This window comes from Capricornis sumatraensis, chromosome 15, assembly GCF_032405125.1.
Source record: "Capricornis sumatraensis isolate serow.1 chromosome 15, serow.2, whole genome shotgun sequence".
NCBI lineage: Eukaryota > Metazoa > Chordata > Mammalia > Artiodactyla > Bovidae > Capricornis > Capricornis sumatraensis.
Genome location: NC_091083.1, coordinates 51433635 through 51448228, shown reverse-complemented (window position 1 = coordinate 51448228; position 14594 = coordinate 51433635). Strand labels below are relative to the sequence as shown.

General features: G+C 40.6%; 1 protein-coding gene across 2 annotated transcripts in view; it reads left to right on the top strand.

The window, feature by feature from the left end:
- The first annotated feature begins 2768 nt into the window (after positions 1-2768).
- The window catches only part of FERMT1 (FERM domain containing kindlin 1), a 48326-nt gene continuing 36500 nt past the window's right edge, over positions 2769-14594 (top strand). Inside the window, exons 1-5 of one of the 2 annotated variants that reach the window (XM_068986931.1) lie at positions 2769-2919; positions 5191-5424; positions 8645-8791; positions 10135-10348; positions 12277-12379. In XM_068986931.1, coding sequence (XP_068843032.1) covers positions 2769-2919; positions 5191-5424; positions 8645-8791; positions 10135-10348; positions 12277-12379 — 849 coding nt within the window. Of the gene's footprint in view, positions 2920-5190; positions 5425-8644; positions 8792-10134; positions 10349-12276; positions 12380-14594 lie in introns of those variants that run through there. The other variant, XM_068986932.1, reaches the window with a different exon arrangement.

Sequence of the window (14594 nt, the reverse complement as noted above, 5' to 3'; positions counted from 1 at the left end):
CACTTTGCTGACAAAGGTCTGTCTAGTCAGAGCTATGGTTTTTCCAGTAGTCATGTACGGATGTGAGAGTTGGACTATAAGGAAAGCTGAGTGCCAAAGAATAGATGTTTTTGTACTATGGTGTTGGAGAAGACTCTTGAGAGTCCCTTGTACTGCAAGGAGATCAAATCAGTCAATACTAAAGGAAATCAATCGTGAATATTCATTGGAAGGATTCATGCTGAAGCTGAAGCTCCCATACTTTGGGCACCTGATGAGAAGAACTGACTCATTAGAAAAGACCCTGATGGTGGGAAAAATTGAAGGTGGAGGGAGAAGGGGACTACAGAGGATGAGATGGTTAGATGGCATCACTGACTCGATGGACATGAGTTTGAGCAAGTCCCAGGAGTTGGTGATGTACAGGGAAGCCTGGCCTGCTGCAGTGCATGGGGTCACAAAGAATCAATTGGACATGACTAAGCAACTAAACTGAACTGATACACAGAGTTCAGTTCAGTCACTCAGTCGTATCTGACTCTTTGCGACCCCGTGGACTGCAGCACGCCAGACCTCCTGTCCATCACCAACTCCTGGAGTTGACTCAAACTCATGCCCATTGAGTCAGTGATGCCATCCAACCAGCTCAAACTCTGTGGTCCCCTTCTCCTCCTGCCTTCAATCTTTCCCAGCATCAGGGTCTTTTCAAATGAGTCAGCTCTTCACATCAGGTAGCCAAAGTATTGGAGTTTCAGCTTCAACATCATCCTTCCAATGAACATTCAGGACTGATTTCCTCTAGGATGGACTGGCTGGATGTCCTTGCAGTCCAAGGGACTCTCAAGAGTCTTCTCCAACACCACGTTCAAAAGCATCAATTCTTTGGCACTCAGCTTTCTTTATAGTCCAGCTCTCACATCCATACATGACTACTGGAAAAACCATAGCATTGACTAGATGGACCTTTGTTGGCAAAGTAATGTCTCTGCTTTTGAATATGCTATCTAGGTTGGTCATAACTCTCCTTCCAAGGAGTAGGTGTCTTTTAATTTCATGGCTGCAGTCACCATCTGGAGTGATTTTGGAGCCCCAAAAAATAAAGTCTGCCACCGTTTCCACTGTTTCTCCATTTATTTGCCATGAAGTGATGGGACCAGATGCCATGATGTTTATTTTCTGAATGTTGAGCTTTAAGCCAACTTTTTCACTCTCCTTTCACTTTCATCAAGAGGCTCTTTAGTTCTTCTTCACTTTCTTCCATACACAGAAGATACACAGAAGAACTGTATAAAAAAAGCTCTGGATGACCTGGGGTAACCATAATAGTGTGGTCACTGACATAGAGCCAAACATTCTGGAGTGTGAAGTCAGGTGGGCCTTAGGAAGCATCACTGTGAACAAAGCTAATGGAGGTAATAGAATCCCAGCTGAACTGGAACGATGCTGTTAAAGTGCCACACTCTAAGCCAGCAAATTTGGAAAACTTCGCAGTGGCCACAGGCCTAGAAAAGGTCAATCTTCATTCCAATCCCAAAGAAAAGCAATGCCAAAGAATGTTCAAATTACTGTACAATTGCACTAATCTCAATGGTAGCAAGATTATGCTCAAAATCCTATGCAGTAGGCTTCAGCAGTATGTGAGCCAAGAACTTCCAGATATACAAGCTGGAATTATAAAAGGCAGAGGAACCAGAGATCAAATTGCTGACATTTGTTGGACCATGAAGAAAGCAACGGAATTCAAATAAAACATATGCTTCATTGACTATGCTAAATCCTTTGACTGTGTGGTTCACAACAAACTGTGGAATATTCTTAATGAGACAGGAGTACCAGACCACATTACCTGCCTCCTGAGAAACCTGTATGCAGGTCAAGAAGCAACCGTTAGAACTGGACATGGAACAATGGACTGGTTCCAAATTAGGAAAGGAGTATGTCAAAGGTGTATATTGTCACCCTGCTTATTTAACTTATATGCGTCATGCGAAATGCTGGGCTGGGTGACTCACAAGCTGGAATCAAGATGGACATGTGGATGGACATGAGTTTGAGCAAGCTTTGGGAGATAGGGAGGGACGAGGAAGACTAGCATGTCTAGCATACGACCAGGGGGTCACAAAGAGAGGGGCATGAGTTAGTGACTGAACAACAAGAGCAAATTATTAATGACCTGTATCTCTTACGTGCTTAAGATAAAACTATATGTTTTATGACTAAATTTTGTTCTGTTTTGTTTTTTTTTTTTTAATTTTCATACCAGAAAATGTCCTTACTATTTTATGGGTGAATGTAATAATACCTATGTATAGATATTCTTTTTAAAATCAATTCTTTTTAAGTATAATATGCATACAATAAAATGCATCAAAGTATACATTTCAATTCAATGCCTTTTATTGTATGAAAATTATACTTCAATAAATGTGATTTTTTATGTCAAGGATTGTCATGATTTGTTGCCTATTGCTCAAGTAGTTCATAGAAGGTCAAGAAAAGTCAGGAGAAAGGGATGGATGCATTGGGCAGGCACAGAAAATAAATAGCTAGGTGGACCTGGGAGGGTAGAAAGTTTAAAGTACAAGAGATTTAGAAGAGATCATTTTTATAAGACTTTTTGTCTTTAAAGTTAAGATGCTGAATTTAATATCAGGAACTCTGCAGCATTTTTGAGGAGGGGACTAAAAATGAGAGAAAAGAAAGTTTTGCTCTGCAGAGTCTACCTGATGAGCCTCAGTTTCATTCTGGTCCATCTGCCTTTTTTCACGTAGACACCTGTATTTGCCACAATGCTCTCATCCAGTGACTTTGCATCTGCTTCCTGGGAGCTTGTGGTCCGAGTTGATCATCCAAATGAAGAGGAGCAGAAGGACATCACACTGAGAGTGTCTGGAGACCTGCACATTGGGGGAGTGATGCTCAAGTTAGTGGAACAGATAAGTAAGTTGCTGCTTATTTATGGTTTCTTATGTTGCATCATCACTGAATGACTGAACTAGGCTGTCTGACTATCTAAGTTTTTCTGATCATCCATCTTGCAATGGCCCCTTTCTACAGGAAGAAAAGAAATGGGGAGCCCTGAAGGAGCCTAAACAACCCCCTGACCCCCTCTGTCAAAAGTTAAGTCTTTGGTAGCAAACTGAAGCTCCCCAGTAGGTGTAATAACCTGTTTGCACTGGAATGAGGTCACCCTCCATGGTGACATCTAGGGTAACCTTAGACCACACCTGGGGCCTTAGACTGTTATGTGATTTTTTGTCAATGCTTGATTGCTCTGTGAGCAAGCAGCCTGGTGCCAGTGTCCTTACCTGCCGTTTGCTACTAGTCCTTGTTTAAACAAGGAAAGAAGTCTTCAGGGTCAGAGTCTTCACATCAGGAGTCAACGCGATGGACCTAGAATTTAATAATGTTTTATTTTCTTTGCATTCATTTTTTTGTCTTCTATTTAAGACCACAGATGTTGGCTTTTCACTTATACTAGTGATATAAAGTATCTTTAAGTTGTCTTCATTGGAATATAATATACATACAAAAAGTGCAATTATCAAAAGTGTATAGTTCAGTGAATTTTCACAAAGTCATATAACCACCACTCAAATCAAGATATAAAACAGTACCTGTTCCCCTACCCAAGTCCCACATCTGACACCTCCCAGCCACTGTCCCACTAAGGGTAGCTATTACCCTGAATTGTTACTCCAAATGAATAATTTTACTTGTTTTCAAACTGTATATATGTGGAATTATACAGGATAATATACCCTAAAGCATCTGCTTTCTTTCATGCCACATTATGTCTGTGACATTTATCCATTTTATTGCATATAGTTTGGATTCTTTGATTCTCATTGCTGTATAATACTCCATTATATGATTTTTTTCCCCACAATTTATCCATTTACCTGATGGTTTATGGATATTGGGTTCTTTACATATAGGGGCTTTTATAGATAGAAGCTGTCTTAGGTAAGTATAGACATTTCTATTGGGCATACAGATCGGAGAAAAGTTACTGAATCATAGGACTTTCCAAATAGTTACAGCATTACAGCATTTATTCTGCACTGCGCTGTGCACAGTCACTTCAGTCATCTGACTCTTTATGACCCCATGGACTATAGCCCGCCAGGCTCCTCTGTCTATGGGATTCTCCAGGCAAGAATACTGCAGTGGGTTGCCATGCCCTCCTCCAGGGAATCTTCCCAGCCCAGGGATTGAACCCACATCTCCTGCGTTGCAGGCAGATTCTTTACCACGGAGCCATGGGGGAAGCCTACAGCATTTATACTTCTACTAATAGCACTGAGAGAAAGGTTTTCTAATTTAAAAAGAGAGAAAGAGGGAGAAACCATTTTTTAAGTAAAAGTACTGGTGGCTCTTAATTTAGCCAAGTAAAAGATTGACTATGACTCTAACATTGGCAAAGGGGAAAGATTCGATCTTGATGCCAAGGGGCATTGAAAAAGTGGAAGGGTTCAGTGTTGATGCTACCATTAAGAGATAAAATATTCAGCTCTGATTTTAGTGTCAACAATTTTGGAAACTGGTAATGCAGTGGTACTGATAAGAGGTGGACATTCCTGAGAAGGGTGAAATGTAAACTTCTCAGTAGTTCTGTATGTACTTTGACTGGAAGCTTTTGATGTTCACTTGTGAGCTGGTGTCTGAAGGATTCATCTATTTTTCCTCACTGTTGTGGTGGTGTTAGTAGTGCATGGGCTAAGTTGTACCATATGGGCTTAGTTGCCCCACAGCAGGTGGGTTCTTAGTTCCCTGATCAGGGATCAAACCCACATGCCCTGCATTGGAAGGGGGACTCTTAACCACCAGACCACCAGGGACCTGGAAGGATCCATTTCTATTAGAGAAATCATCTCGATTAAACAAAGCCTTGCTTCTGGCCTTCCCAGAAAGGACCATGGCACTGAGGGACTTGGGAGAAGAAAACTTTAGCATTTCATCGTGAATAAACGTTGTATGTTTCTGTTCCTTCGGTAGTATTTAAATGTAAAGAAGGTGAGGTTCAGTCAGTCTTGTAGCTGCCTTGTCTTAGGGACTTGGACAAGAAGCCAAGAATGATGGAGCCTTGGGTTGTAGGAAGAGATGAGAGTGGAAGAACAGCATTGGCTTTGGTTTTGCACATGCAGGACTTGACTCCAGGGTGCAAGTGCTTGCTCTCACTTTACTGTGCTCTGTTCTCTATTCTTGCAGACATAGCCCAGGACTGGTCAGACTTTGCCCTTTGGTGGGAACAGAAACATTGCTGGCTTCTGAAAACACACTGGACTCTGGACAAATGTGGGGTCCAGGCAGATGCAAAGCTTGTCTTTACCCCTCAGCATAAAATGCTTCGCCTCCGCCTGCCGAACATGAAGACAGTCCGACTGCGAGTCAGCTTCTCGACTGTGGTCTTCAGAGCTGTCAGCGACATCTGCAGAGCCCTGAGTGAGTCCCCACAGGCGGGCACCTCTACCCTCTGTACTCTCAGCAAAAGAGGACAGGAAAATACACTCACTTCTGCCCACAAGTGGTTGGCTTTACATCCCTTATTAGGAGCACAGTTTTCAAGCCCAGTTCTGGGGACTTTAGCCATTTAAGTGAAGTTAAACCAGATGGAACATTATCAGAGCAAATCAGGTTCATTTTCCCAAAGCTTAAAGCTCAAAAGAGACTTAAACCTCAAAGTCTCAAAAGAGATTTGTAAACAGAAAAGACAACTCCATTAAGATTTCCACCCCAAAACTCATTTCCCTAAGCCATACTGAAATTGTTATATTGGAGACAAACGAAAAGAGTTCCATTAAATCATTATCACCATAGAGCTGATATGTCTATGTTGTTTTTGAGATAATGGTGATGCAATGTCTTAATTGCTTCCCTAACACTTGGCTCCAGTAAATAACTCTGTACATAAACATCATTTGTGGAGTTTATTTTAAGCAGAAATGTACGCTTAATTATGGATCAAAAATTTTAACAGTCTTTAGGGACAACACTGCCCAAACCATTTCTTCTTTCTGGGACTTCCATAATATTAGCAAACTCTGGGTAAGGAAGTATATTTTTTGAAAGTGTGTATAGGTATATTCTTGAGTTCCAAGGCTAATATTTAGGATTTGAACACAGTATACACACTATGTGAGTGGGTGATCTATCTTCCCCATTAAACTGTAAACTGCTTATTCATTCCTTCAGCAAATATATATATTTTGACTTGGCAGGCACTATGGTGAGTGCTAGAGATTGGTTTGGAGAAGGCCATGGCAACCCACTTTAGTACTTTTGCCTGGAAAATCCCATGGACAGAGGAGCCTGGTAGGCTGCAGTCCATGGGGTTGCCAAGAGTCAGAAATGACTGAATGACTTCACTTTCACTTTTCACTTTCATGCATTGGAGAAGGAAATGGCAACCCACTCCAGTGTTCTTGCCTGGAGAATCCCAGGGACAGGGGAGCCTGGTGGGCTGCCGTCTATGGGGTCGCACAGAGTCGACTGAAGCAACTTTGCAGCAGAGATTGGTCAGCAATAAAAATAATCCAAACCCTCTGCCCTCCCTGAGCTTCCACTGTAGCATACAGAGACAAAAAATAAATCATGTAAAAAATAAGATGTTAAAAGAGGGTAGGTAATGGAGGAAAAAAGGGGGAAAATCTAATAATGTACACATTATTGAGAGTGCCAGTGTTGAGTGGTGCAGGCTGGTATGGTATTATATAGGATGAAGACAGCCGTTTCTTGAGCATGTCTGTTCCTAACACTTAGCACAATGCCCAACACATATCACCTGCTTAGTAACTGTTTGCTGACCAGACAAATGATTGGAAGCTTCCATTACAAAAGGTAAGTTCCAGAATTTTCCTTGATGCATGGTGAGCAAATGATGTAAGCATGAGGTACCTGGCTTTCAATAATATTCTAGTGAAAATTTGAAAACAGTAAATGAGTAAAGAAAACGTACATTTCAGATGCTACAGTAGACTAGAAGCACACATTATAGCTGGGGTCAAAAACTTGAAGTTTTTAAATAAACAGAAGCATTCATACATTCTTTTCTTTCTAGATTACACCTTCATGGTAACTCTAAATGACTCAACTTGGCATTTCTAATAATCACTTTTTTTTTTTTTGGCCAAGATGCACAGCATGTAGGATCATAGTTCCTCAATGAGGGATTGAACTTTGAACCTATGTCCCCTGCAGTGAAAGTTCCAAGACCTAACCACTGAACCTCCAGGGAATTCCCTAATAATCACTTTTTATATCTGACCAACTGAACTTAAATCTAGCAACAGGATGATTTTTTTTTCTCTCAAGGAAAAGACAAGATACAAACCTTGGGCTTAGATATCAGTGGGGTTTTTGTTTTGTTTTGTTACTAATGCTACTGGAAATTTTTATTCATCTCCTGGTTTTGTGTATGAATTATGCATTTGGAATGGTTACAGGTGTGTGTTGCAACCTGACAGTCAGGCTTGTTTACTGGTAGCTCAACTGCCAGATTCAACCTCAGCTGAACTAAGAGGTGGGGATACCTGTGGAATTAGTGCATTTACCTCCAGTAAAGCTGCCCAGAGATTCTAACATCCACATTCCTTGATTTTTACCTGGGATCATAACAGCCCAGTGTACAATCAGTTCTAATTGGAAATGGCAGTTAGAAGTATATTTGATTAATGGAGGACAGTGGGGACTGTCTTCTTAACTTGAGTTCTCCAGAAGAAGACCTGAGATAAGAATTCAAGTATAAATATTATTTATTTAGAAAGTTATGCCGGGAAACACTGGCTGGGAGTGGTGAAGTGAGACTGGGAAGAGAAGGCCACTAATAAGCGAGTGTCATTAATCAGCTCACACTGTGGACAGCTGGGGCCTTCTGTGAAGTGATGTGGTCATGCCTTGGAGCTGTGCAACCAAGGGGTAAGGGAGCTGGGGTGTTAATATACCATCCCACCAGTCACTGAGTCATTGAGGGCTGCTTTTGGGGAGTGTTAACTCTCTGAACTCATGTGACCTGTTGCATCTCTGTCTGGGGAGTGAGGACTCTGGCATCCAGAACAGGCCCTTGGATAAAGAGATACATCCTAGCTACCACTGGAAAGAGGTCAGAATGCACCAAAATGGGGAGGGCCAGGAGATGGACAAGGTGCCTAGAATGTCTGCCACAGGGATGGAAGAAGCCACTGGGCAGAGAAAGGCTCTGAGGACCACTGGTCCATAAAGAAAAAGATAGAGTCCTTGCTGGTTGCTTAAAAACCTAAAAACAGAAAAGGAAGGGGAAAAAGAAAGAAGGAAGGAGGAAGGGGAAAACTGCTAGTAAATAAATGACACAAGAACAGCAAAATACTAGGAAAGGTTTAAGGGGGCGGCGAGCATGGGAAGGGGCCACCATGCTAGCATTGAATATGTTTGAAATAGTTTCACAATAGATTTAAAAACAAACTAGAAATTTTCCTAGAATGAATCTCCCTCCACTGTTTGATCCCCACACACCCATTTTGGGGGTCACTGATCTTCAATTTCTTCAAAAGGAATGTCATTTAGTTCCATTTACTTCTCAGGAATTTTTTGAGAAATAGTTTCAAATGCCCAACATGACTCAAAGTCTTAGAAGGAATTTTCTTTTTACTTCTTGCTTTTCTTTTTTCTTTTTTATATATTTTTTTAGATATTAGAAGAGCAGAAGAACTGTCCTTATTAAAGCCTTCAGGTGAATATTTTAAAAAGAAGAAGAAAAAAGACAAAAATAATAAGGAGCCCGTAATTGAAGATATTTTAAACCTGGAGGGTTCTCCAACAATTTCAGGTCCATCTGGTAAGATTCATGATAGGTGTTTCATTATTTTAATTTATTATTAAATCCAAGAATTTCTTAAATTCTTAAGTCCCAAGAACTCTCCTCCCCTCTACTTAGCCTTTCCTCCTCTCTCCCTAATCAAGGACTAAAATTAAGGATTCCAGTGATAAGGAAAGAATATCCAACTAATTTTAGAACAGAAAATTTTTAATAAGGTATGTTATATGGCTCATTATTTTAATCGTATATATTATGCTGCTGATGAATGAAAAACTTGAACAAAATTGGCCATGAATTTGTGGGATAAGGAAATTTGTTAGATCATTCAAATATACTTCTCTTCCTGATTCTACCTTCACGTGACTCTTTCCTGAACTCAATTTAAATCTTGCACTGGGTATGTAACAGGAGGGGCAATAAAAATTCTAGAAAAGTGTCATTCTTTTATTTTTACAGACATACTCAGAGATACTGCAGACTGCTGTAATAAAGCAAGTTGCATAAAATTTTTTTTTGTTTCCCAGCGCATATAAAAGTTATGTTTACACTATATTGCTACCATTATGAGTACAATAGCAGTATGTCTTTTTAAAATGTACATACCTTAATTTAAAATATTTTATTGCTAAAAATGCTAACATCATCTGAGCCTTCAGCAAGTCATAGTAGTAAAATGAAAGATAACTGATCACAGTGACAAATATAATAGTAATGAAAAAAGCTTGAAATATTGGAGAAGTTACCAAAATGTAACACAGACTCACAAAAGTAAAAACAAAAAAAGTTAAAAAACAAAAAAACATATCTTCGAAGCATAGTGAAATGAGATATGCCTGTATATAAGAATGAATCTGTAGCATGCTTGCAATATTGAGAGTTTCTTGCATAGTATATTCCAGTACAAAGAATGAAAGGGATTATTTATATTTCCCTTATGCAAAGTAGAGTCCGATGATTTATAAACCATCAACTAGCTAAGTTCTTTAAATTGGTAAGCATTGCAATTGAAGAGACTTGCCAAAAAATAAAGTATATGCATGTATTCTGTGAGAGCTCCAGTTTTCTAGTAGTGCCAGAACTCACTACTGATATAAGAGAATTTTGAATTATTGAGAAGAAGATTTTGGAAGTGATTTTGGAAGTTTTTACAGGCTATGAGTTTCCAAGCTTTCCAGGGACTAAATATTCAGACTGGAGTTTTACCTGTGTTTAACTTCTACCATCATTCATCTGCTTTTTCTAAATGATATAAACATTTAAGTTCAAAATCCATTTTAGTACAAGCAATGTTGATAATTATTGTTCTAAAGATTCGTATCCCAAATCTCATATCCTAGTTCGTACTTTCCTTTGCTTTGCAGTAAGTCCTGGCTTATACAGTAAAACCATGACCCCCACATATGACCCCATAAACGGAACGCCAGCATTGTCCACAATGACTTGGTTCAGTGACAGCCCTCTGGCAGAACAAAACTGTAGCATCCTGGCATTCAGCCAGCCCCCACAATCACCAGAAGCACTTGCTGATATGTACCAGCCTCGGTCTCTGGCTGACAAAGCCAAGCTTAACGCAGGGTAAGGACTTAACTTGTTTTACTTCTCTGTGAACTGATGTTAATGTAAGAGAGATGCTGTGGAGATGAGGCATGGAGGGGTTGTTCAGTTCTCAAGTCAGCACACCTAGGAATTGTATACTATTCACAAAGGTCAGCACTGATTTAGCAACAAAAAAGACAAAATGTAACCATTTGTCATTTCAATACATTTAAAGTGTGACATTTACACATTGGGTTAACTCAATGGTTTACTGGCGTGTGAATGCTAATTCTTTGTTCAGACACGTGTGCAAATTTTATGGGCAGTCGGGTACGACTGAGTGACTTCACTTTCACTTTTCACTTTCATGCACTGGAGAAGGAAATGGCAACCCACTCCAGTATTCTTGCCTGGAGAATCCCAGGGACAGAGGAGCCTAGTGGGCTGCCGTCTATGGGGTTGCACAGAGTCGGACACGACTGAAGCGACTTAGCAGCAGCAGCAGCAGATCAGCTTATAAGTGGGCTGGTTCCCTCTGTGGCAGCAGGGGAGCCCCAAGTGGCTTTGCTGTCTTTGATAGAGCACCCCTTTTCCATTCTGCATCCCAATTAGTGAGTCCTTAAGCTTTGAAGTGGTCTCAGAAAATACACTCAAAGTGTTTCTCAAACCACCACTTGTTTCACTCACTGTTGTCCAAGTAAAGTCACATTTGTTAGCATTCAGATCCTAGTTCATGCTCTCCTCTGATCCCGTGAGATCAGACTCCATGTATGTCCATCTGTCTGTCCTGCTGCGCTCTCATGCTCCCCATGCCCCCAACGCACATGCTGCTTCCTGTGTCACTGCCTTGCCTCCAGCTTTCCCTCTGCTCCAGGACCCTCTCCCTCCCTCCTGCTCTACTGGCCTGTCCCTGTTTGTCCTATAAGGCCCAGCCACTTCCAGTCTTCTCAGAAGATCAGTCACTTCCCTCGAGTCCCATCCTACTGCTCCAGTGCCGCCTTGTCTCTTTAATCTGAGGCTTGGTTACCCCACTGACTGTCAGTTCCTTTCAGATGGAGACTGCATCTTGGTTATTCTCCTTCTCCCACAGGGGAATATACGACTATATAATAGAATATTTTATATATAAATAAAATCAATTTATAAGACGTATAAAATACATAAAACATATAAACTGATCTTCTATATATTCATATATAGAAGTTCAGGCCATTTTCAGTGGTATTGGAGGGCCCTCATTCCCACCTCATTCCATTGTTAACTTTTATTGTCTCCTCACCATTACCCAGTGTGTATCTTTCAGACTCTAGAACTGTGCTACCCAGTACAGGAGTCACCAGCAGCATGTGGACATTTACATTAATGTTTGAATATAATTAAAATATGGCACTAGCTAAATCTTCAGTAGCCTTGTGTGACCAGTGGCTATTCAATTGGACTGGGCATTGTAGAATATTTCCATAGTTACAGATAGTTCTAGACAATAAGATAAAGCCACTTTGGGGTCAGATCACCTGGTGTGGAAGTGGTCAGCAGTCAGCAAGTACACACAGCACAAGTAAGTGCAGCAGTCAGCAACTGCAGATTCTCATTCTGGCTCCACCAGGAGGCACAGGACCTTGAACATGTCACTTAATGTTAGTGAGGCTCATTTTCCTCATTGCTAAAACTAGGAAAATAATAAGTGCCCTGGCTCATTCACTGATTTACTCTAAAGTGCCAGTGAGAAAATACATAAATACAAAAAAGCACTTAGAAAGCTGTGTGATAAAATGGAGGCACAAGCTATTATCAAGTCATCTCCTTTACTGGGTTTAGATTATGTTACTTACCCAGACTTTGTTCAAGGGTGTATATAGACATACATGCATACATTTACATGTATATGTATATATATTATATTATATAATACTAAAATATGTGTGTAAAATTGACTGACTTTTAAAACTAATCTTGTTGTTTTCTAGTTGGCTAGACTCCTCACGTTCCCTTATGGAACAAGGCATCCAGGAGGATGAGCAGCTGCTGTTACGATTTAAATACTACACTTTCTTTGACTTGAATCCCAAAGTAAGATACTTTTTCTCTATTCTCTCTCTCCTTTTTAAATGTAAATGCTTTGAAATGTAAAACTGAATCATTTAGTTACCAAAATTAGGATTAATTCTTGTAACCTTCTGTTTAGCTCTGCAGGGTTAGACCAATAAGTATATACTGGTCTCTGGATTTTCCTGTTGGTCTCTAGTGGGAATGGTGAGCTTCCCCTGAGTTAGGGAGTCTCTGAGGACCTTCATGCATGGCACGTGCTGCCCCTCTCCACAGGGACCCAGAACAAGAAGAGAGTGAGTGGCTCACAGGCATGAAGCCGGAGCCCTTCATGCTTAAGAAGAAAGGAGTTGTCAGGGCCAGGTTAAGAGGTGTAGGAGTTCTGGTGAAGAAGCCAGGACCCCATGATAGCACACACTTGGCTCCCCACCACAGTGCTGAATGAGTCTTGATTGGTGAGACAGAGGGGTCACCTGGGTCAATAAAGAACCCAGCTGGTTGCCAACTCCCATATTAAGTGCTCATCCCCTCCCTGAAGTTTCCCAGGACAGCTGAGTGGTGAAACATGACCTCTGAATGTCTGCCTTGTCTTTGCCCCAGCTCTCCTTTTTGTAGAGCTGTGAACCAGCATTTAAAATGGCCCAAAGTAGAAAATACAAACTGGTCACCTGAGTGCACAGGATTGTATTATTTCCACCAAAAGCTGGCTGCTTTTGTCCAATTACCAAAGGGCTGCTCTTCAAGGAGCTGCTCCAAGTCGCCTTCTGCGCCTATCCTTTCCTCGTGCATGGCAGTGTCTCTCTCTGTCTCTTGTGCCACTGTCTTCTCCCTAGTCCTCAGTTTAAATCTGGTCTCCAGAGGCCTTCCGGGCTCACTGCTTCTCTAACTGGTGTCTCCTTTAAAATAAGCCCTATTTCTTGTCCTTCTCTGGAGCTCTTGCTCCGTCTTTGGTTGAGATCCAGCTTTCTGCCCCTGGACCTGGCTTGTGTCTGGAGTGCATCACTGCCATCAAACCATGGTAAGAAAGCAAATTTTGGTTCTTCTTTGATTAAATCTTGAGGAGAAATCACTGTTACAGCTTTTCCTAACCAATTGTTTTAATTTTCCTAAAGGCAATGTGAATTATTCAGCTATGAGGATTTTCTTTTTGTATTGCCTTTTAGAACCAAATCTTTTTTTTAATATTTATTTATTTTAATTGTTGATGATTGGTTACAATGTTGGTTTGATTTCTGTTGTACATCAACATGAATTAACCATAGGTGTCCATATGTCCCCTCCCTTTTGAATCTCCCTCCCACCTCCCACCCATTCTCACCCCTCTAAGCTGTTAAAAAGCCGTTTGAGTTCCCTGAGTCATACAGCAAATTCCCATTGGCTATCTATTTACATACGTTACTGTATGTACATCCATGCTACCCTCTCCATTTATCTCACCCTTTCCTTCTCCCCCACCCTTGTCCATAAGTCTGTTCTCTATGTCTGCATCTCCACTGTTGCTCTGTGAACAGATTCCTCAGTACTGTCCTTCTAGAGTCCAAATATATGTGTTAATATGTGATATTTGCATTTCTCTTTCTGACTTCCTTCACTCTGTGTAATAGGATCTAGGTTCCTGTACCTCATTAGAACTGACTCGCATGCATCCCTTTATATGGCTGAGTAATAGTCCATTGTATTTATGTACCACTACTTCTTTATCCATTCATCTGTCAATGGACATCTAGGTTGCTTCCATGTCTTGGCTATTGTAAATAGTGCTGCAGTGAATACTGGGGTACATGTATCTTCTGTTTTCTTCAGGGCATATGCCTAGAAGTGATATTGCTGGGTCATTTGGTAGTTCTATTCCTAGTTTTTTAAGAACTCTCCTTACTGTCTTCCATAGTGGCTATAACAATTTACATTCCTACCAGCAGTGTAGGAGGGTTCCCTTTTCTCCACACCATCTCCAGCACTTGTTGTTTGTGTATTTTTTAATTATGGCCATTCTGAGATGAAGTGATATCTCACTGTAGTTTTGATTTGCATTTCTCTAATAATGAGTGATGTTGAACATCTCTTCATATGTTTATTTGCCATCTATGTATGTTTTCTTTGGAGAAATGTCTGTTTAGGTCTTTTGCCCACTTTTTGATTGGGTTGTTTGTTTCTCTGGTATTAAGTTGTATGAGCTCTTGTATATTTTGGAAATTAATTCTTTGTCAGTTATTTTGTTTGCTGTTATTTTATCGCATTC